The sequence below is a fragment of the Hyperolius riggenbachi genome, chromosome 9 (genome assembly GCF_040937935.1).
Source record: "Hyperolius riggenbachi isolate aHypRig1 chromosome 9, aHypRig1.pri, whole genome shotgun sequence".
NCBI classification, from domain to species: domain Eukaryota; kingdom Metazoa; phylum Chordata; class Amphibia; order Anura; family Hyperoliidae; genus Hyperolius; species Hyperolius riggenbachi.
The window spans coordinates 284,672,139-284,688,267 of record NC_090654.1 but is presented as its reverse complement, the minus strand read 5'-3'; the positions used below and the strand labels follow the sequence as shown (position 1 = coordinate 284,688,267).

Here is a 16,129-nt window from a genome sequence, read left to right as displayed (position 1 = left end):
TCCTGCGAATGCGCAATTCAGAAAGACTGCAACTTACCTTGCGCAGAACGCTCCAGACAATGGGAGCACAATCTGAAGGTGCACAGCCAGGATAGAGCATGCACAGTGGTCTGCGATTGTGGGTCTCAAAGCCACGCAACAGAAAGGAAAGGACAGCAGAGGACAAGACAGACTACAGAGGGCTGAAGGAAGCCCCAGGTAGAGTCAGGTAAAAAGCATGCCACGCAGCAAGCCATAACATGGCGCTTAGTGAGTAATTTGGGAGTCGACAAAAGATGGAGCCCAAATTACGTTAAAACCAGTGCAGGTCGGCCGCCAGTAATAGCTGGAAGCCAAACTGCATCCTTACTCCCACTGTACGGCGCCTCGGAGGGGAGGAGTAATTCGTGCCTCCAGGAAAATTGCCACAGCAGGATGAGCAGTTTTTCAGTTTTACTTTAACTCTGCCTGTCCTGTCGCTGTCCGGAAATTGACTAACCTGCTGAGTTGCCATTTCCAGGAAATGCTTAACAACTGCTCAAACAGTAAAGGGTTGTGTGGAATTGTCTTTGTGAGAGGAACTCACCTACAACTCCCTCCGCAGTTGGCGACTCCCTATTACACCTAACCCCTCCCCTCATCGGAGCAGCCACCTGATACACATGCCGTCACATATGCTTATGAAGTACTGTGCCCTCCGGTTGGCTGGATTCTATATCTTCTTTTAAAGGGGGCTTATATGCTTTCCTTGTGTTGAATGACATCCATGGCTATAATTACTAGGTAATGCCCAGCGGTGTTGACCCAGGAATTTTATCCGATTGCCATCTGGAGTCAAGTAGGATTTTTTTTTCGCCTTTTAGGGCTAATTGGACCATGCCTTGTAAGGGTTCTTCGCCTTCCTCTGGATTAACAGGGATATGTGGGGGCGTGGCTAGCCATGCGCGCGTGAGGACGTCTCTGCCTGCAGCTCTCCCGGCTCGAGACTAAATCCTCCGCAACACACAGTGGATACTCACTGCGGATTCCCCACAACTACTCCCGCTGATCACGGAAGTCCCTCCGCACGAGAGGATGCCCAAATACGGCCCCCCGATGGTCTCAACCACCGCCGAGAAGCTGGCGAAGTACGCAAGGGAAGACAGGCAAGATGGCGCCGGTCCTCCACAACAGCACACGCCATCCTCTTCAGACTCGGAGGAGGATTCCCGCTCTGACACTACTCACACCACAGCAGTGAGAGAGACACACAAGACGACTGGTAAGCCTCGTAAGGAGGAACCCCCTGGGGGACAGAGGATTAGCCCAGGCCCTAGTCAGACCATATCTACTGCTCACAGCATGGAGGAGGAGGGTGGGCCAGATCCCCCTGAACCTACTAGAGCGGAGCTACTGGCAGCCATACATGCACTACAGCTATCCCTAACTACCAGGCTGGACTCAATCCAAACGGAAATGTCCTTTGTTAAGGCGGATTTTAATAAGCTTAAAGATAGAACGACGGAATCCGAACGGAGAATAAGTCAGTTGGAGGACACTGTTAACCCTATGCGTGCTGCACAGTCCCAGTCCACTAAGACCTCCCAAGAACACTCTTTAAAAATGGATGACTTGGAGAACCGCTCACGCAGATCAAACCTGCGCTTTGTGGGCATCCCTGAGAAAAGTGAGGGTTCTGACCCGGAAGTTTTCCTGGAAAACTGGCTGAAGGATACGATTCCAGAGCTCGAGCTCTCCCATACTTTCTCAATTGAACGGGCGCACAGAGTGCCCGGAGGCCCCCCCAAGCCAGGAAACACGCCGAGACCAATGCTTGCAAAGCTCCTTAACTACAGGGACAAAGTCGAGATTCTAAGGAAGGCTAGATCTGCTCCGGATCTCTCTATCAATGGTGTTAAAGTGTCAATATACCAGGACTTTTCACCTGAAGTTCAGAAACTGCGTGCAACATTTAATGCTGTGAAAGCTGGCCTCCGCACACAAGAAATTCCTTATAGTATGCTGTTTCCCGCGAAACTACGCATCCAATACAAAGGGAAATTTCAATTTTTCGCCTCGCAGAGTGAAGCGGCAACATGGATGGAACTACAGGGGTTTCCAATCCCTGCCTTCTCTCCTAAGAAAAGGAAATAGGGTCAGTTCCACTAGAATTAAATTCTGACTACTCCTTCTGCACAGAATTGCTCTGTTTCAATGCCTTACCAACTATATGGCCCTGGGATCCTATTTCTCACTCCCTAGCCAATACGGATCTCCTCAGCCTAGACTGACGTTAGCGGGGACTTGCTGATCACAATGGAAGCCCGTATTGTGCGTGGTCTTGCATAAGAACATTTCTTTCATGCACGTAACACTCTTAATGGCTTTTATTTTTATAGGTCCACAGACCATGTATTCAAGACAGGAACCAATCTCATGCTATGTGAATATATAAGACTATATTTCATATGTGTATACAATGCCTATCTTTAACAACCCCTTATATTTACAGGTTCCCGAGGTGTTAAATTGTGAACAGGTTGTTGCATGATTGTAGTATATGCCCTGTGAATCTTCTGAACTCTGCCCATATGAAACCTCATAGGCACTATACTTATAATGAACATGGGACTTTGACCGCAGCCGTAGATATATATTTATCAATTCATACTTGTCCTCCTCTCTTGGCATGCTAGCTCTCACTGAGTGGTGGTTGGCTGCCATCTACTGGAGAGAGTTGGTAACAGCTCACATAATTCCAATTTATACAGACACACTGAGTTTTATTTGTCTGGGCTGTGGTCACAGTTGCCGACCTGGAGTGGATCAGGTTATTTTTCTCTTTTTACCTGAGGATCTTTATTGTAATTTTATTTGTAACTAGTTATGTTTTAAGCATAGGAACCTATCCACAAATATCGGTGGATACGCTTATCTCGAGCTGGGATGGCACTGGAGGTAGTTGCTGGTTTACTCGCCTTCTCTTTACATTCAGTTAAGGGAGTTAGATCCCTTGTAGTTTAAACAGGGGATGGGGAGGGTTAGGGACCTTCTGGGGGTTTATAATGCAGTTCCTGTATGTTACTTACCGCAGTCTATGATATATGACAAATATATGCTACAAGGTGGGACCAAGATCTTTTTTCTCCTTAAGTCATGACGCATATTAAAGTAGTTTCATGGAATGTGAGAGGCCTGAACAACCCAATTAAGAGGCGCCTGGTATTTGAGCATTCGCGTAAAATTTCCCCACATATTATCTGCCTTCAGGAAACTCATTTAATGGGATCTCGCGCCTTACTATTAAAAAAAAACCTGGATTTCCTCATATTACCTCGCTCATTATTCCTCCTTTTCAAGGGGAACAGCTATTCTGATAGCTAAGTCCCTCCCAGTTCAGATTCCTGAAGTCAGAATAGACCCCAATGGAAATTTTGTTATTATCAAATATATCATTGATGGTAGGCCCTTGATATTGGGATCAGTATACATCCCGCCCCCGTTTAATGCTCAGACACCGGACCGCCTCTCCACTAAGCTGCATGCCTTTATTGATGACCCACTCTTGCTTATGGGCGACTTTAATGCCGTACTTGACCCGACCCTGGATAGGTTGAGTGGCGCTGGCAGACCATATCCCCAATTTTTGAAATGGCTCTCCCAATACGATCTCCAAGATATCTGGAGGTGGAAGTTTCCAGACTCTAGGGAATTTTCCTGCTACTCGGACACCCATCAGACCATGTCCCGCATAGATCTATGTCTTGGCTCCAAAGATATTCTCCCCCTTGTGGACTCTATAAAGTATCTACCCCACGGTATATCGCATCACTCCCCTCTTATATGTCAGTTATACCTACCCGGTCACACCTCACCAGCGGTATGGAGACTAGGCTCTTGCTGGCTCGAAGATGAGACTATAATAGAAGACTGTCGACAGGATATGAGGGATTACTGGCATAACAACCGAGACACAGCTTCCCCCCTGATTTGCTGGGACGCCAGTAAAGCTGTACTAAGGGGAACCTTTAGAGCCTCAATGTCCAGAATGAGGCAAAACACCATTGCCTCACACGATTACCACGAAAAGGGGATGCGAGAGGCTAAATTAAGATTATTGCAACATCCCACTCGAGAGAACTATGCCAGTTGGGAGACAGAGCGCAGAAAACTTGAGCTCCTACTCCTTGATAGAACTAAGCGCAGAGAGCTAATCCACACACAGAGGGGATTTGAATTTGGGAATAAGTGCAGCAAGTTTTTAACTTATTTACTAAAATCAAACGAACAAACGGTAGCTATTCCCAGAATAATAGATAACTCAGGCATAATACATACAACCTCCCTTGAAATCGCCAAAGTCTTTCAGGAATTTTACTCAGCCCTATATTCATCCAGACTTACCAAACCTGCACGTGAAACAGATGACCTTTTTAGGGACTTGGACATACCACAGTTGACAGATGAGGCCAAACGGGAGCTCGATGCCCCAATTACAGCCGATGAAATCAGACTAGCCATCTCCTTCTTTAAAGCTAATAAGACACCGGGCCCTGATGGTATCCCAGTTGAGTGGTACTCTAAGAACAAATCCTTAGTAATCCCTTATCTCACTCAGCTATTTCAGTATATCTTTGAAACGGGATCGCTCCCGGATACCATGTATGAGGCCCTAATTGTCCTTATCCTTAAACCTGGCAAAAACCCACTTATGTGCGACTCCTACCGACCAATTTCCTTAATAAATACGGATCTTAAAATCTTGACCAAGATCCTAGCAATAAGACTAAACCAACATATTACTTCTATAATACATCCTGACCAGACGGGGTTTATTCCCGGTCGCAATACTAGATTAAACATCCGTAGGCTCCTATCTAATATTCAATACCCCCATTCTAATGCTGGCACTAGGGTAATTTTATCCCTGGACGCTAATAAAGCCTTTGACTCCATCGAATGGCCTTACGTTCAGGCGGCCCTGGAGAGATTCGGTTTCGGCCCAAATTTTAGGAAATGGTTTACCATTTTATATAACGCACCACGAGCAAAACTTAGAGTCAACTCGACCATCTCCAATAGTTTTGAGATCTCCCGAGGCACTCGTCAGGGTTGCCCTCTGTCCCCTCTCCTGTTTGCAATAGCACTGGAACCTATAGCCCACTTTATAAGAGAATCTTCTAAGATTCAGGGGCTGCAAATTAACAAAATAGAGGAGCGTATTTCATTATATGCAGACGATATGCTAATATATCTTGCGGACCCTGGGCCATCTCTAGACGCGGTGCTGGATATTTTTGTTAGATTTGGCTCCATGTCTGGCCTCTCAATAAACTGGTCCAAGTCCATCATTTTCCCTCTAGATGACCCCGCTCGTCAACTGATCTCTCCACGATCATCTTTACAGGTGGTGGACACGTTTAAATACCTAGGGGTTTGGATTCGGCGCTCACCTGAAAAATTCCTTGAATGTAATCTATATCCAACTTTGGAAGCCATTGAATCCAAACTAAAAAACTGGATCTCCTTTCCACTTAATCTGTGTGGAAGAGTCTGTATAATTAAGATGATAGTCGCCCCAAAAATCCTCTATATTCTCCAGATGGCTCCCTCCTGGATACATAGGAAAATATTTCGCCGTATTGATTCCCTAATCATTTCATTTATTTGGGCAAATTCAATCCCCAAAATATCCCTATCCACACTGCAACTACCCACTTCCCAAGGAGGTCTTGCAGTGCCCAATTTCTTCTTATACTACTTGGCCTCCCAGCTGGTACCTATAGCATACTGGTTGAGCGACGTCAGACAGGACTCTACCTTGGCACTTGAAGCCGACATTGCGTCTTCGTATGAATCCCTGTGTGGAGCCATCTACAGATATGGAGTCCCTAATACAAAAGGGGGAATCTCACTCATACAAAATACAATTAAAATTTACAAAACCGCTCGTAAATTCCTGGGTGAACCATCGACCCCTATGTCCTATAGCTCCCCTTTATGGCACAACAACAACCTTCCTGAGCTCCTCACGGTCCCTGATCCGCAATTCTGGTCCCACCATAACGTAAAATATATGCAGCAACTATTTTCTGAAGGGAAGTTTAGAGACTTTTCGGAGCTCCGAGGGGAGTTTGGACTACCTAGGCATGCTCTCTTCAGGTACTTCCAACTTAGACATGCTATGAGGGCCCAGGTTGGCCTGACAGAAGTGGACCTGAACCCTTTGGGCCTGGAGACACTCCTGTTACATCATGATAGATCCAAACAGATCTCGAAATATTATAACTTCCTATTAAGTTCCCAAACAACACCCAAATTCGAGTCTATAAAAAAGAGATGGTCTGATGCGGTAGATGAGATACTGGAGGGAGATTGGTTGGATATAGTAGATAACTACCATAAAACCACTATTGCAGCCTATGATAGGATGATAGGTCTGAAATGGCTGCATCAAGCGTATTTGTCGCCTATCCGACTTTCTCGGATGGCGCCTTGTCATGATGGCCGTTGCTTTAAATGTGGACAGGATCGGGCCGATTTTCTACATTGCGTCTGGTTCTGTCCTCAAGTTAATGATTATTGGAAGTCAGTTATCCATTTTCTAAGAGAGGTTCTGGATCTTCCCATAGTTCAATCATTCAAAGTTTGTATGCTGGGGATGATACAAGATATACATTGTAGTGCAGGGAAAAAAACACTTATTAGGATTTTACTATTCTACGCCAGAAAATCTATTACACTAAAATGGAAAAACAGTAATCCCCCTAATCTAACCGAATGGAAGAAACTGATTAACCAGGCTCTTCCACTGTATAAACTTACTTACCAGACCCGTAACCAACCAAAAAAATTCACTAAAATATGGTCCTCATGGGTTGACTCTATGGATACGGTAATTCCGAATTTGGATATTAATATATCGGTTCAGGATCTGAACCTGGATTAATCAAGGAATATAGTTAAGACCCCATTTCCTGCTCGCCTTTTACATTAAGATTCACCCCGTAACGATTTGTTAATCCTGTTACTGTTCATGACAATATTCTATGCTCTCTATACTATATGATTATGGTTCTCGCTCTTGCCAATCACTGTACTGTAACTAGAACTGCATTATTTCTGGGAAATGTTTTTGTTTTGTTTTTACGCTCTATTAAGAGCTGTTTGTTGAAAATCAATAAAAATTCTCTTTTAAAAAAAAACAGGGATATGTGAAGGAGGAGGCTGGAGTTGTACTTTATTTTCTGGTTGACCTCGACGGACAGATGTCTTTTCAACCCAAATAATTACGCAATTATGCAACAGTGGAGTGCAAGGCCGTATCTGGCCAATGGTTGACAAATGATTGAAAAAGGACGATTACCTGTCTGCCTTCCCGGATTCTTTGATGTAGGATTTGAAGAATGGAGCGACAGCATTGCTGATGAATGAGTGTAACGTCTCGTAGGGGGAATCCTCGCTGAGGGTCAGCACTCGCAGCTGAGAGGATATTTGTTTGTCGGCATCGATAACTGGCGTACGCTTGATGAACGCCAAGCTGCAGAAGACGAGAGAATGCACAGGTTACCGCTGTATAAACAATGCAACAAACAAGGATCACGCTTTGTACCATAATCATAAGATGAAAGAATTACTGCCAAAGAAACATTTGCTTTATTGTTCTCCATCGTGGCTAATAAAGCCTTCTAATAACGGCTGTAGTGTTCAAGAGGAACTGCAGTGAAAATGTTATGAATGCAGTCAGAAACCTTCCCGATACTGACACTAGATACTAAACAGTGTTCTCCCCACAGAGGCTTTTAGCCGGGCGGAGCGCCCGGCTGATTTTGGCGAGCGCCCGGCTGCGGGCAAATGCCTTCCACGATCCCCCTCTGTCCCCACTTCCGGCGATGCCGGCGGAAGCACAGTGTTCTTTTCCATCTTTCTCCCAAACCGCGGAAAGGTAAGACTACCGCTCATCGCCCTGCCCGCCCCCCCCTCCTGTAATCTTCATACCTCACAATTCCTCAGAAATTGAGAAGATATACAGTATATCCTGGTGCAGTATGTTAGTTGTACAATTATCCATTTATCACTTCACTCATTGGCTGACTCAATGTCAGCCAATCAGAAAGCAGCACAGACGACGGGATCTGCTGTGCATAATGTCAGCCAATTAGAAAGCAGCACAGATGAGGGAATCTGCTGTGCATAGTGTCAGCCAATCAGAAAGAAACTTAAACCCAGCACCAAATCCCCCCCCCCCCCCCCCCCCACCCACACACACACACGGCACCTAGTGGAATCTTCCCCATCCGGCTGGAAAAAAATTCTGGGGAGAACACTGTACTAAAGTTAGGCGCTGTCTGCTGAAATATTTGAGATGCATTCCCATGTAGAGCGTGTCCTGTCCCCACAAATACAGACAGACGGTCAGACACGCACCACCAGATAACGTACCTATTAGACTTCAGTCCGTAGTGAATGTCAATGCTGACGTTATAAGAAATAACCTCTCTCTCCTCTTCCCCTTCATCGCCGACATCCTCTGCGGAGAAAAGAAGGCACATGTGTCTCAGATGGAACCCAGTTTATAAAAGTTCAGGAGTATAATCTCACACCTTCATTCTTCAGATCAAGTCATATACATGGGGATAAGTTATGCAGGAGAACAGAGGTGCCTGGCTCTTCTACTGACCACATATGCTATTATTTCGTTATTGCCTGATGAAGCGCGATCAGACCTGCGAAACGAGTTGCATATTTGGAGTTCATAAATAAAATATATTGACTGTCTTTACTACAGTCGTTGTGTGTCTACTTGGAGGAGGTAAGTCCACCACTACCTCCTCTATTTACCAAGAACTTGGTTTTTAAGCTCATTTAGCTTCCTTTTACCCTTTTGGCGCCTCTGTTCTCCTGCATAATATTGAGACCACCCTGGGTGGAGGGTTGAACCCCCTTTTTCTCATCTACAGAGAGCGACTTCTTATTCCTGAGTGGGGTCAGGAAAATCTCCCCACCTGCCTTTACAGTGGTTGCCTAATGGTAACCCTGGTTTGTGAGTATTAGTACTTACTCTAGCTAGTAACCATTCACCAGTACATATTACACTATTGGGGCTCTTGGTGTTCCTTGTTTTTATCTCGTTACATGGGAATAAGTGGTTGCAGCCAATCGCCTACAACTATCGGTCTTGAAAAGCGCGTGGCTAATGTATTTGAATGGGATGGAGCACACTAGAGCCATGTGATATTCTCCCAAATGCAAACGCGGGTCCTGCAGCATTTCTGCTGATTTCTGAGGATATTCTGCCTCAATGTTAAGTATAGGAAAATGGAAAACTGCTCTGAAAAGCGCTAGATCAGAGTGATTTTCCAAGTGTTTTTGTTACAGAAGCTGTTCAGTTCCAGCTCTACTGTAACAAAAAATAAATGCTCCAAAATCACTAGACATGCTTAGAAAAATCGCTAGGCACACGCCTAGAATCGCTCTGAAAAATTACTTCAAAAAGCGCTAAGCGTTTGTGCTTAAGCTAGCGCTTTTTGGTGTGCACCGGCCTTTACATAACATATTGTACTGTGGACGTTTTGATTTCAGTGAATTTTATATAGTAAATAAAGAGAAAACCTGAACTGAAAATTAAAAAAGTCAAAATAAGCACACACAAGTCATACTTACCTCCTGTGCAGTCTACTCAGTGTCTTTCTCCTGTCCCGCGTCCTGTTTGTCCACTGTGATCAAGAGAATTCTCTGTCCTCCATTTTACAAATGGCCATTACCCCATAACAGCTTTCTGGTCAGCACGCTGTTAAACTGTAATATCGCCCACTTGAGCCATAGGGAAACATGGACACATCAATTCTCCTCTCAGCTGTAACTGACAGCAACTGATATATTTCAGTTCTGACAAAATATTGTCAGAACTGGAAGGGATCATTGTCAGAAGAAAATGGTGAGCTTCTGAGAGGAACTGATGGCAAGGTAACTAGGTTATGTTCATTTTAAATGAGTACAGGTCCTCTTTAAAGTCTAAAATACACGTAAACATATACAAATAAGAAGTATGTTTCTCCCAGAGTAAAATGAGCCATAAATTACTTTTCTCCTATGTTGCTGTCACTTACAGTAAGCAGTAGAAATCTGACATTACCTACAGATTTTGGACTAGCCCATCTTCTCATGGGGGGTTCTCAGGGTTTTCTTTATTTTTAAAAGCACTTGGTGAATGGCAGTTGCTCCGTCCAACTGCCAAAATAGTGTACGGTGAGCAGGGAGGCTGGCCAGCATCTTTGTATTAATCATTTTTCAGGGAATGTCTTTATAAAGAATAAGGCTATGTTCACAACTGAGCGGGAATCTCGCGATTCCCGCTCACCGCAAACCGCTAGCAGATGTTATCCAATGGCAATCTTTTCACTGCCGCGGGCGTTTTGCGATTAACAATAATCGCAAACTCATTACCTGCATCGCTTTGCCGGTGATTGAGCGATCGCGATTAGCAGGTATAGAACTGCTAATCGAGATCGCTCTCAAACCGCTACTGTGTCCAGTGATTTTTCTGTGTTATTCGCAGCAAAACCAGCAAACAGCATTTTGCAATTTCAGTTGTGAACTAAAGGCCAAGCTGAGAATCCCCCATGAAGAGATGGTCTAACTCAAAACCTGTCAGTAATGTCAGATTTCTACTAACTACTGTAAGTAACAGCTGTAAATTACTTTTTCTTCTATGTTGCTCATTTTACTCTAGAAGAAAAAAGTACTTATTTGTATGCGTTTTAATTTTTAAGATTTTCGCAACAGTTCCTCTCAATCCTGATGTCATTTCCTCCCTTACTCTTTTTTCCCTCCTGCACTCTCATATCTAGCTTGCTTTGTAAACATGTGAGCAGAATGTAGATCATATTTCAGCAGCTTCTGCAGAGGGGTAAGTTGTGTTTCCCTTCTCAGCCTCACATCACACTGAACTGCCCTCAGCCAATCAGTGAGGAGCAGGAATGTGGGAGGGGAGATTAGCTTTCCTCTCCCCGGCAATGTACCACAATAGAGCCAGGCTGACCGAGATAGGATTCATTCCAGCAGAAACATTGATGATTAGATTTGAATGCTTGCAATGCAAGGTCAGGATGTAGACTACTGAATACACAAAAAGCAGTAGGTAAATGTGATTTGATTTTGTGGCTGACAATTCAGCTTTAAAAAGGGAGTCTGGAGCTAATTAAAAAAAGAAAATTACATTTACCTAAACAGAGTGAAGGCTCTGGGTCCTATACATGCCTCCCATTCTCCTCCCTGTTCCCGCAGTCATGAGCTGCTTCTACCTCCTTGGGTACGCGTCGGCAGCCTTTGGAAGCACTTGGGGTTCCAAATATGGGCCGTTCCGTACTGCGCGAGCGCGCTCTCTTGCATGTGCGCAGTACAGAGCCGCCCGAGTCTAAAGACTACCTACCGACGTCTACCGCAGTGGGAGATGCAAACGGGGGAGCCAGCACTGGAACGAGGGGGCCGAGAGAGGAGAGGGATGGCTCTACAGGACCCAGAGCCTTCCCTCTCCTTAGGTGAGTATCTTTTTCTTTCTAAATTAACTTCAGATTTGCTTTAAAGAAAACCTGTAACGACAAATTCCCCTGGGGGGTACTCCTCTCGGGTGGGGGGAAGCCTCCGGATCCTATCGAGGCTTCCCCCGTCCTCCTGTGTCTCACGGCGGTCTCGCTCTGGCCCTCCGAACAGCGGGGATGTAAATGTTTACCTTCTCAGCTCCAGCGCAGGCGCAGTATCGGCTTTCCGTTCGCGGATGGGCGGAAATAGCCGATTGCTGTTGGCCCGCTCTACTGCGCAGATGCAAGTCTCCTGGGCCTGCGCAGTAGAGCGGACCCCGACAGAGATCGGATATTTTCGCCCATTTCCATGCTGAGAGCCGCAACAGCGCCCCCGCTGGAGCCGGGAAGGTAAATATAGCAAGCCTTGTCAGGCTTGTCGGGGGAGGATTGCAGGAGACTTCGGGGGAGCCAGCGCTGGACTGCCTGCAGCTACAGGGGAGGGGAAAGCCTCATTGGGACCCTGAGGGGTTCCCTACTGAGGTGAGTACCCCCCCAGGGGAACTTTGTTACAGGTTCTCTTTAAGACTGACTAGAAAACCATCGGGGATCTCTCAAATCGATTTTAACCCTCAATATGAATCACAAATACAATCAAATGCTAACTGATAATAGTGTAAGGCCAGCTTTACACTTTTACTCTGGACGACTAGCAAAAGCTCATGGAAATAATGACCAAGCAACAGAGCATGTAGGTAGAAAAAACCAAGTCTTGTAAAAGTAATACACTTTCAATGGGTAACTGAAAACCCAGTTTTTATTTCCTATTCCTCTTAAAGAGACTCCGTAACAAAAATTGCATCCTGTTTTTTATCATCCTACAAGTTCCAAAAGCTATTCTAATGTGTTCTGTCTTACTGCAACACTTTCTGATATCACAGTCTCTGTAATAAATCAATATATCTTTCCCCTGTCAGACTTGTCGGCCAGTGTCTGGAAGGCTGCCAAGTTCTTCAGTGTTGTGGTTCTGCTATGAACTCCCCCTTTCAGGCCCTTTTCTGCACACTGCCTGTGTGATATTTAGATTAGTGCAGCTTCTCTCTGCTCTCGTATCTTTTACAAGCTGGATAAAGTGCCCTCTGAGCTGGCTGGGCTTTCACATACTGAGGAATTACAGACAAGGGCAAAGCTGTTTGCAGGAAGAAAAGAGCAGCCTGAAACTTCAGTGCATGAGAGCAGAAGGGGGAAAGAAACACACAAATGATCTCTTGAGATACAAAAGGAAGGGTGTATACAGCCTGCTTGTGTATGGATGTATTTTGTATGTGTGGACATACTGTACATCAACCTACTTCCTGTTTTGGTGGCCATTTTGTTTGTTTATAAACAAACTTTTTAAAACTGTTTTTAACCACTTTTAATGCGGCGGGGAGCGGCGAAATTGTGACAGAGGGTAATAGGAGATGTCCCCTAACGCAGTGGTATGTTTACTTTTGTGCGATTTTAACAATACAGATTCTCTTTAAAGAGACTCTGAAGTCTCCTAAAAATTAGGTTTTTACTTTAAAAACCTCTAACATAATTGCCCCTCCTAAAACACCGCATCCCCGCAGCTGAAAATGCCATAAATGACCCCCAACTCCCCCGGCAAAATCCATGACTTTCTTGGTCGAGGATTTTGCCACCCGGGGGAAGCAGAGCTTTGGGCTGTAGCACTGCCTCCATGCACATCAATCAGCGCTGATCGCCGCCTCTACCAGCCTTCTTTCACTGAGAGGGGTGGGGAGAGGCGGCTATCAGCGCAGATGGACGCGAGTAGAGGCGGAGCTACAGCCCAAAGCTCTGCCTCCTTAAGGCAGCAAAATTCACGATTTTGAAAGTCGTGGATATTTGCCCAGGGATTTCGGGGGATTAAGTGAGCGTTCAGCTGCGGGGATGCGGGGGTTTCTGGTGGGACATTAATACTTAAGAGGAATAGGAAATAAAAAATGGGTTTTTTTGAGACTTCAGAGTCCCTTTAAAGGATACCAGAACCGAAAGGCTCCGGTAAAAATGGTAGATGCAGTGTGTAGGGGGTAAAAAGTACATATTGGCCACTCCTCCTGGTCCCCTCCATCTGCCGCCGTTCTTGCTGTATACATGCCGGTGTCCCGGTGATTTCGTTGACCTTTGCCAATCATGACGCTTGGTTTAGTGGAGCGCAGATGCAGCACGGAGGAAACAGAGGTGTCAGCGTGCTTCTGAGCCACTCACTATGCGCCGGCCAGAAACGAAGAGGGAAGGACATACTGCGGGCACACAGGGCGCAGTATGTCCGGGGCAAAGGTCACCAACGTCGCCGGGTTCTGGTATCCTTTAAATGATGCAAGCTTTCTGGGATCTGGTCCCCTTCTTCCGGCATATTTCCAGAGGTTAGCTGAAGAAAAACACTGATGGTAGTTAAATAGAAACAAAGATGACCGTTGTGCTGGCTGAAGGACCACTGTCGAGAAAATTGTAAGATACACGCAATGACATACAAATAAGTACCTTTCTTCCTAAGTAAAAATGAGCCATAAATGGCATTCCTCCTATGTTGCTGTTACTTAGGGATTGGATCACACTAGGGGTGTTTTAGGCCTTTTTCAAGCGTAGGCGATTTTTAAAATCACCCACAAAACGCTTGTGCAATGAATCTCTATGAGAAGGTTCATATCAATGTGATTCATGCGCTGTGCGATCAGCAAAGCAGTGCCTGGACCATTTTTGGGGCGATTTTGCTATAATGGAAGGTATAGGAAGAGCGCTAAATGCTCACAAAACTGCTTTATGCATCTATTGCGTTCGCTTAACAAAGAGATTTTTCCAAAAACGCAGCATGCAGGGGAGCGCCGGGAGGGGTAAAAAAGGCGCACAAGAATGCAAAACGTTTGCGTTTGTTTTTAGGTGTGAACGAGGCCTAACCAGCAATTAGTAGAAATCTGACAGAACAAGCAGGTTTTGGACTAGTCCATCTCTTCATGGGTTATTCTCAGCAAGGCCTTTATTCTTTATAAAGACACACATTGAAAGAGATTCATACAAAAGATGTTGACCAGCCTCCCTGCACACTTTTGGCAGTTGGGCAGAGCAACTGCCATTCATGAAAAGCTTTTGAAAACCCTGAGAATCCCCCATGTAGAGATGGGCTAGTCCAAAACCTGTTGGTTCTGTCAGATTTCTACTACTTACTGTAAGTGACAGCAACACAGGAGAAAAGTAATTTATGGCTCATTTTGCTCTGGAAGAAAGTGTCCTTTGTATTTGTATGTGTTTACAATTATTTTAAATATTACAATTTTGGTGATAGTGGTCCATTTATGTTTAGCAGTTAGATGTCAGGTGATCAGCAAGCTGGAGCCAGTGAGCTCATGCAAGCAGACATTGAGGGCTCGTATCCACTGTAGCGAATCCGCATGCAGGCACCGCATGCGGATTCGCATAGTCAATACAAGTGGATGGGATTGTTTCCACTTGTGCGTCGTGCGGGTGCGTTTTGGCGTGCGGGGGAAATCTGCACGGCAGAGCCGTCAGATTTCGCGTGCGGCAATGCTTTTAATAGGGAAATCTCATGCGGCTTTGTCATGCGGATTTCCCCGCGATTTCGCACGGATTGCAATGGAACTTTGCACAGGCAGTGACATGGTTAAATTCGCCTGGCTCTTTGCCATGCGAAATCCCATGCGAAATCGCGGGGAAATCCGCATGCGGAAACGCATCCGCATGCGATTTCATCCGCGGTGGAATCCAGGCGATTACGCACCGCAACAGTGGAAACGAGCCCTGAATCTAGCAGGTATCTGAAGATCATGAAACCAAGTCAATCATGTTACATAAGGAGTCATGAAACTCATTCCACAATTTAAACCTTCTGTTAACCCTCCTGGCGGTCTAATGTTTTCCGCCAGGGGGCAGCGCGGTTTTTTTTTGTTTTTTGTTTTTTTAAATCATGTAGCGAGCCGAAGGCTCGCTACATGATAGCCGCTGCTCAGCGGCATCCGCCCGCTTCGATCGCATCAGGAAATCCCGTTCAAAGAATTGAAAGCCATGGCGACGGGGCGGGATGACGTCAGCGACGTCGTGACGTCTTTGGGAGTCCCGATCCACCCCTCTGCGCTGCCTGGCACCGATTGGCCAGGCAGCGCAGGGGGTCTGGGGGGGGGGGGGGGGGGGGCGGCGCGGCGGAGCAGATAGCGGCGATCGAGCGCGGGCCGGCAAAAAAATAAAATAAAAAAAAATTAAGCAAATCGGCCCAGCAGGGCCTGAGAAAACCGCCTGCGCGGCTTACCCCGAACGTACGCCAGGAAGGTTAAAGAACACTAACAAAAAAAAAACAAAAAAAACAACTCCCTCTGGGAGATCATTACCTTGGGAGAGGGAAGCCTCAGGGTCCCAATGAGCCTTCCCCATCCTCTGTAGCCTGGGGGAATCCAATGCTGGAGCCCCCAAAACTTCCTTGACAAAAGATGACAAATACTGCGAAGGCGCGGCAATATTTACCTACTGCGATCCCGCGCAGACGCAGTAGCGGCTCTTCGTTCAGGTAAGGCAGAAATAGCCGAGACCGATCGTATCCGCTCTACTGCGCAGGCGCAAAGGACTCGCCCCTGTGCAGTAGAGCGGATACGACCGTG

The 16,129-nt window shown here is 45.9% G+C and overlaps 1 protein-coding gene across 1 annotated transcript in view; it reads right to left on the bottom strand.

Annotated features, from left to right (window-relative positions):
• DYNC1H1 (dynein cytoplasmic 1 heavy chain 1) overlaps window positions 1-16,129 on the bottom strand; it is a 148,790-nt gene that overhangs the window by 126,194 nt on the left and 6,467 nt on the right. Inside the window, exons 2-3 of the mRNA XM_068254710.1 lie at window positions 8,401-8,488; window positions 7,325-7,498 (exon numbers count right to left, since the gene is read on the bottom strand). Coding sequence (XP_068110811.1) covers window positions 7,325-7,498; window positions 8,401-8,488 — 262 coding nt within the window. The remainder of the gene's footprint in view (window positions 1-7,324; window positions 7,499-8,400; window positions 8,489-16,129) is intronic.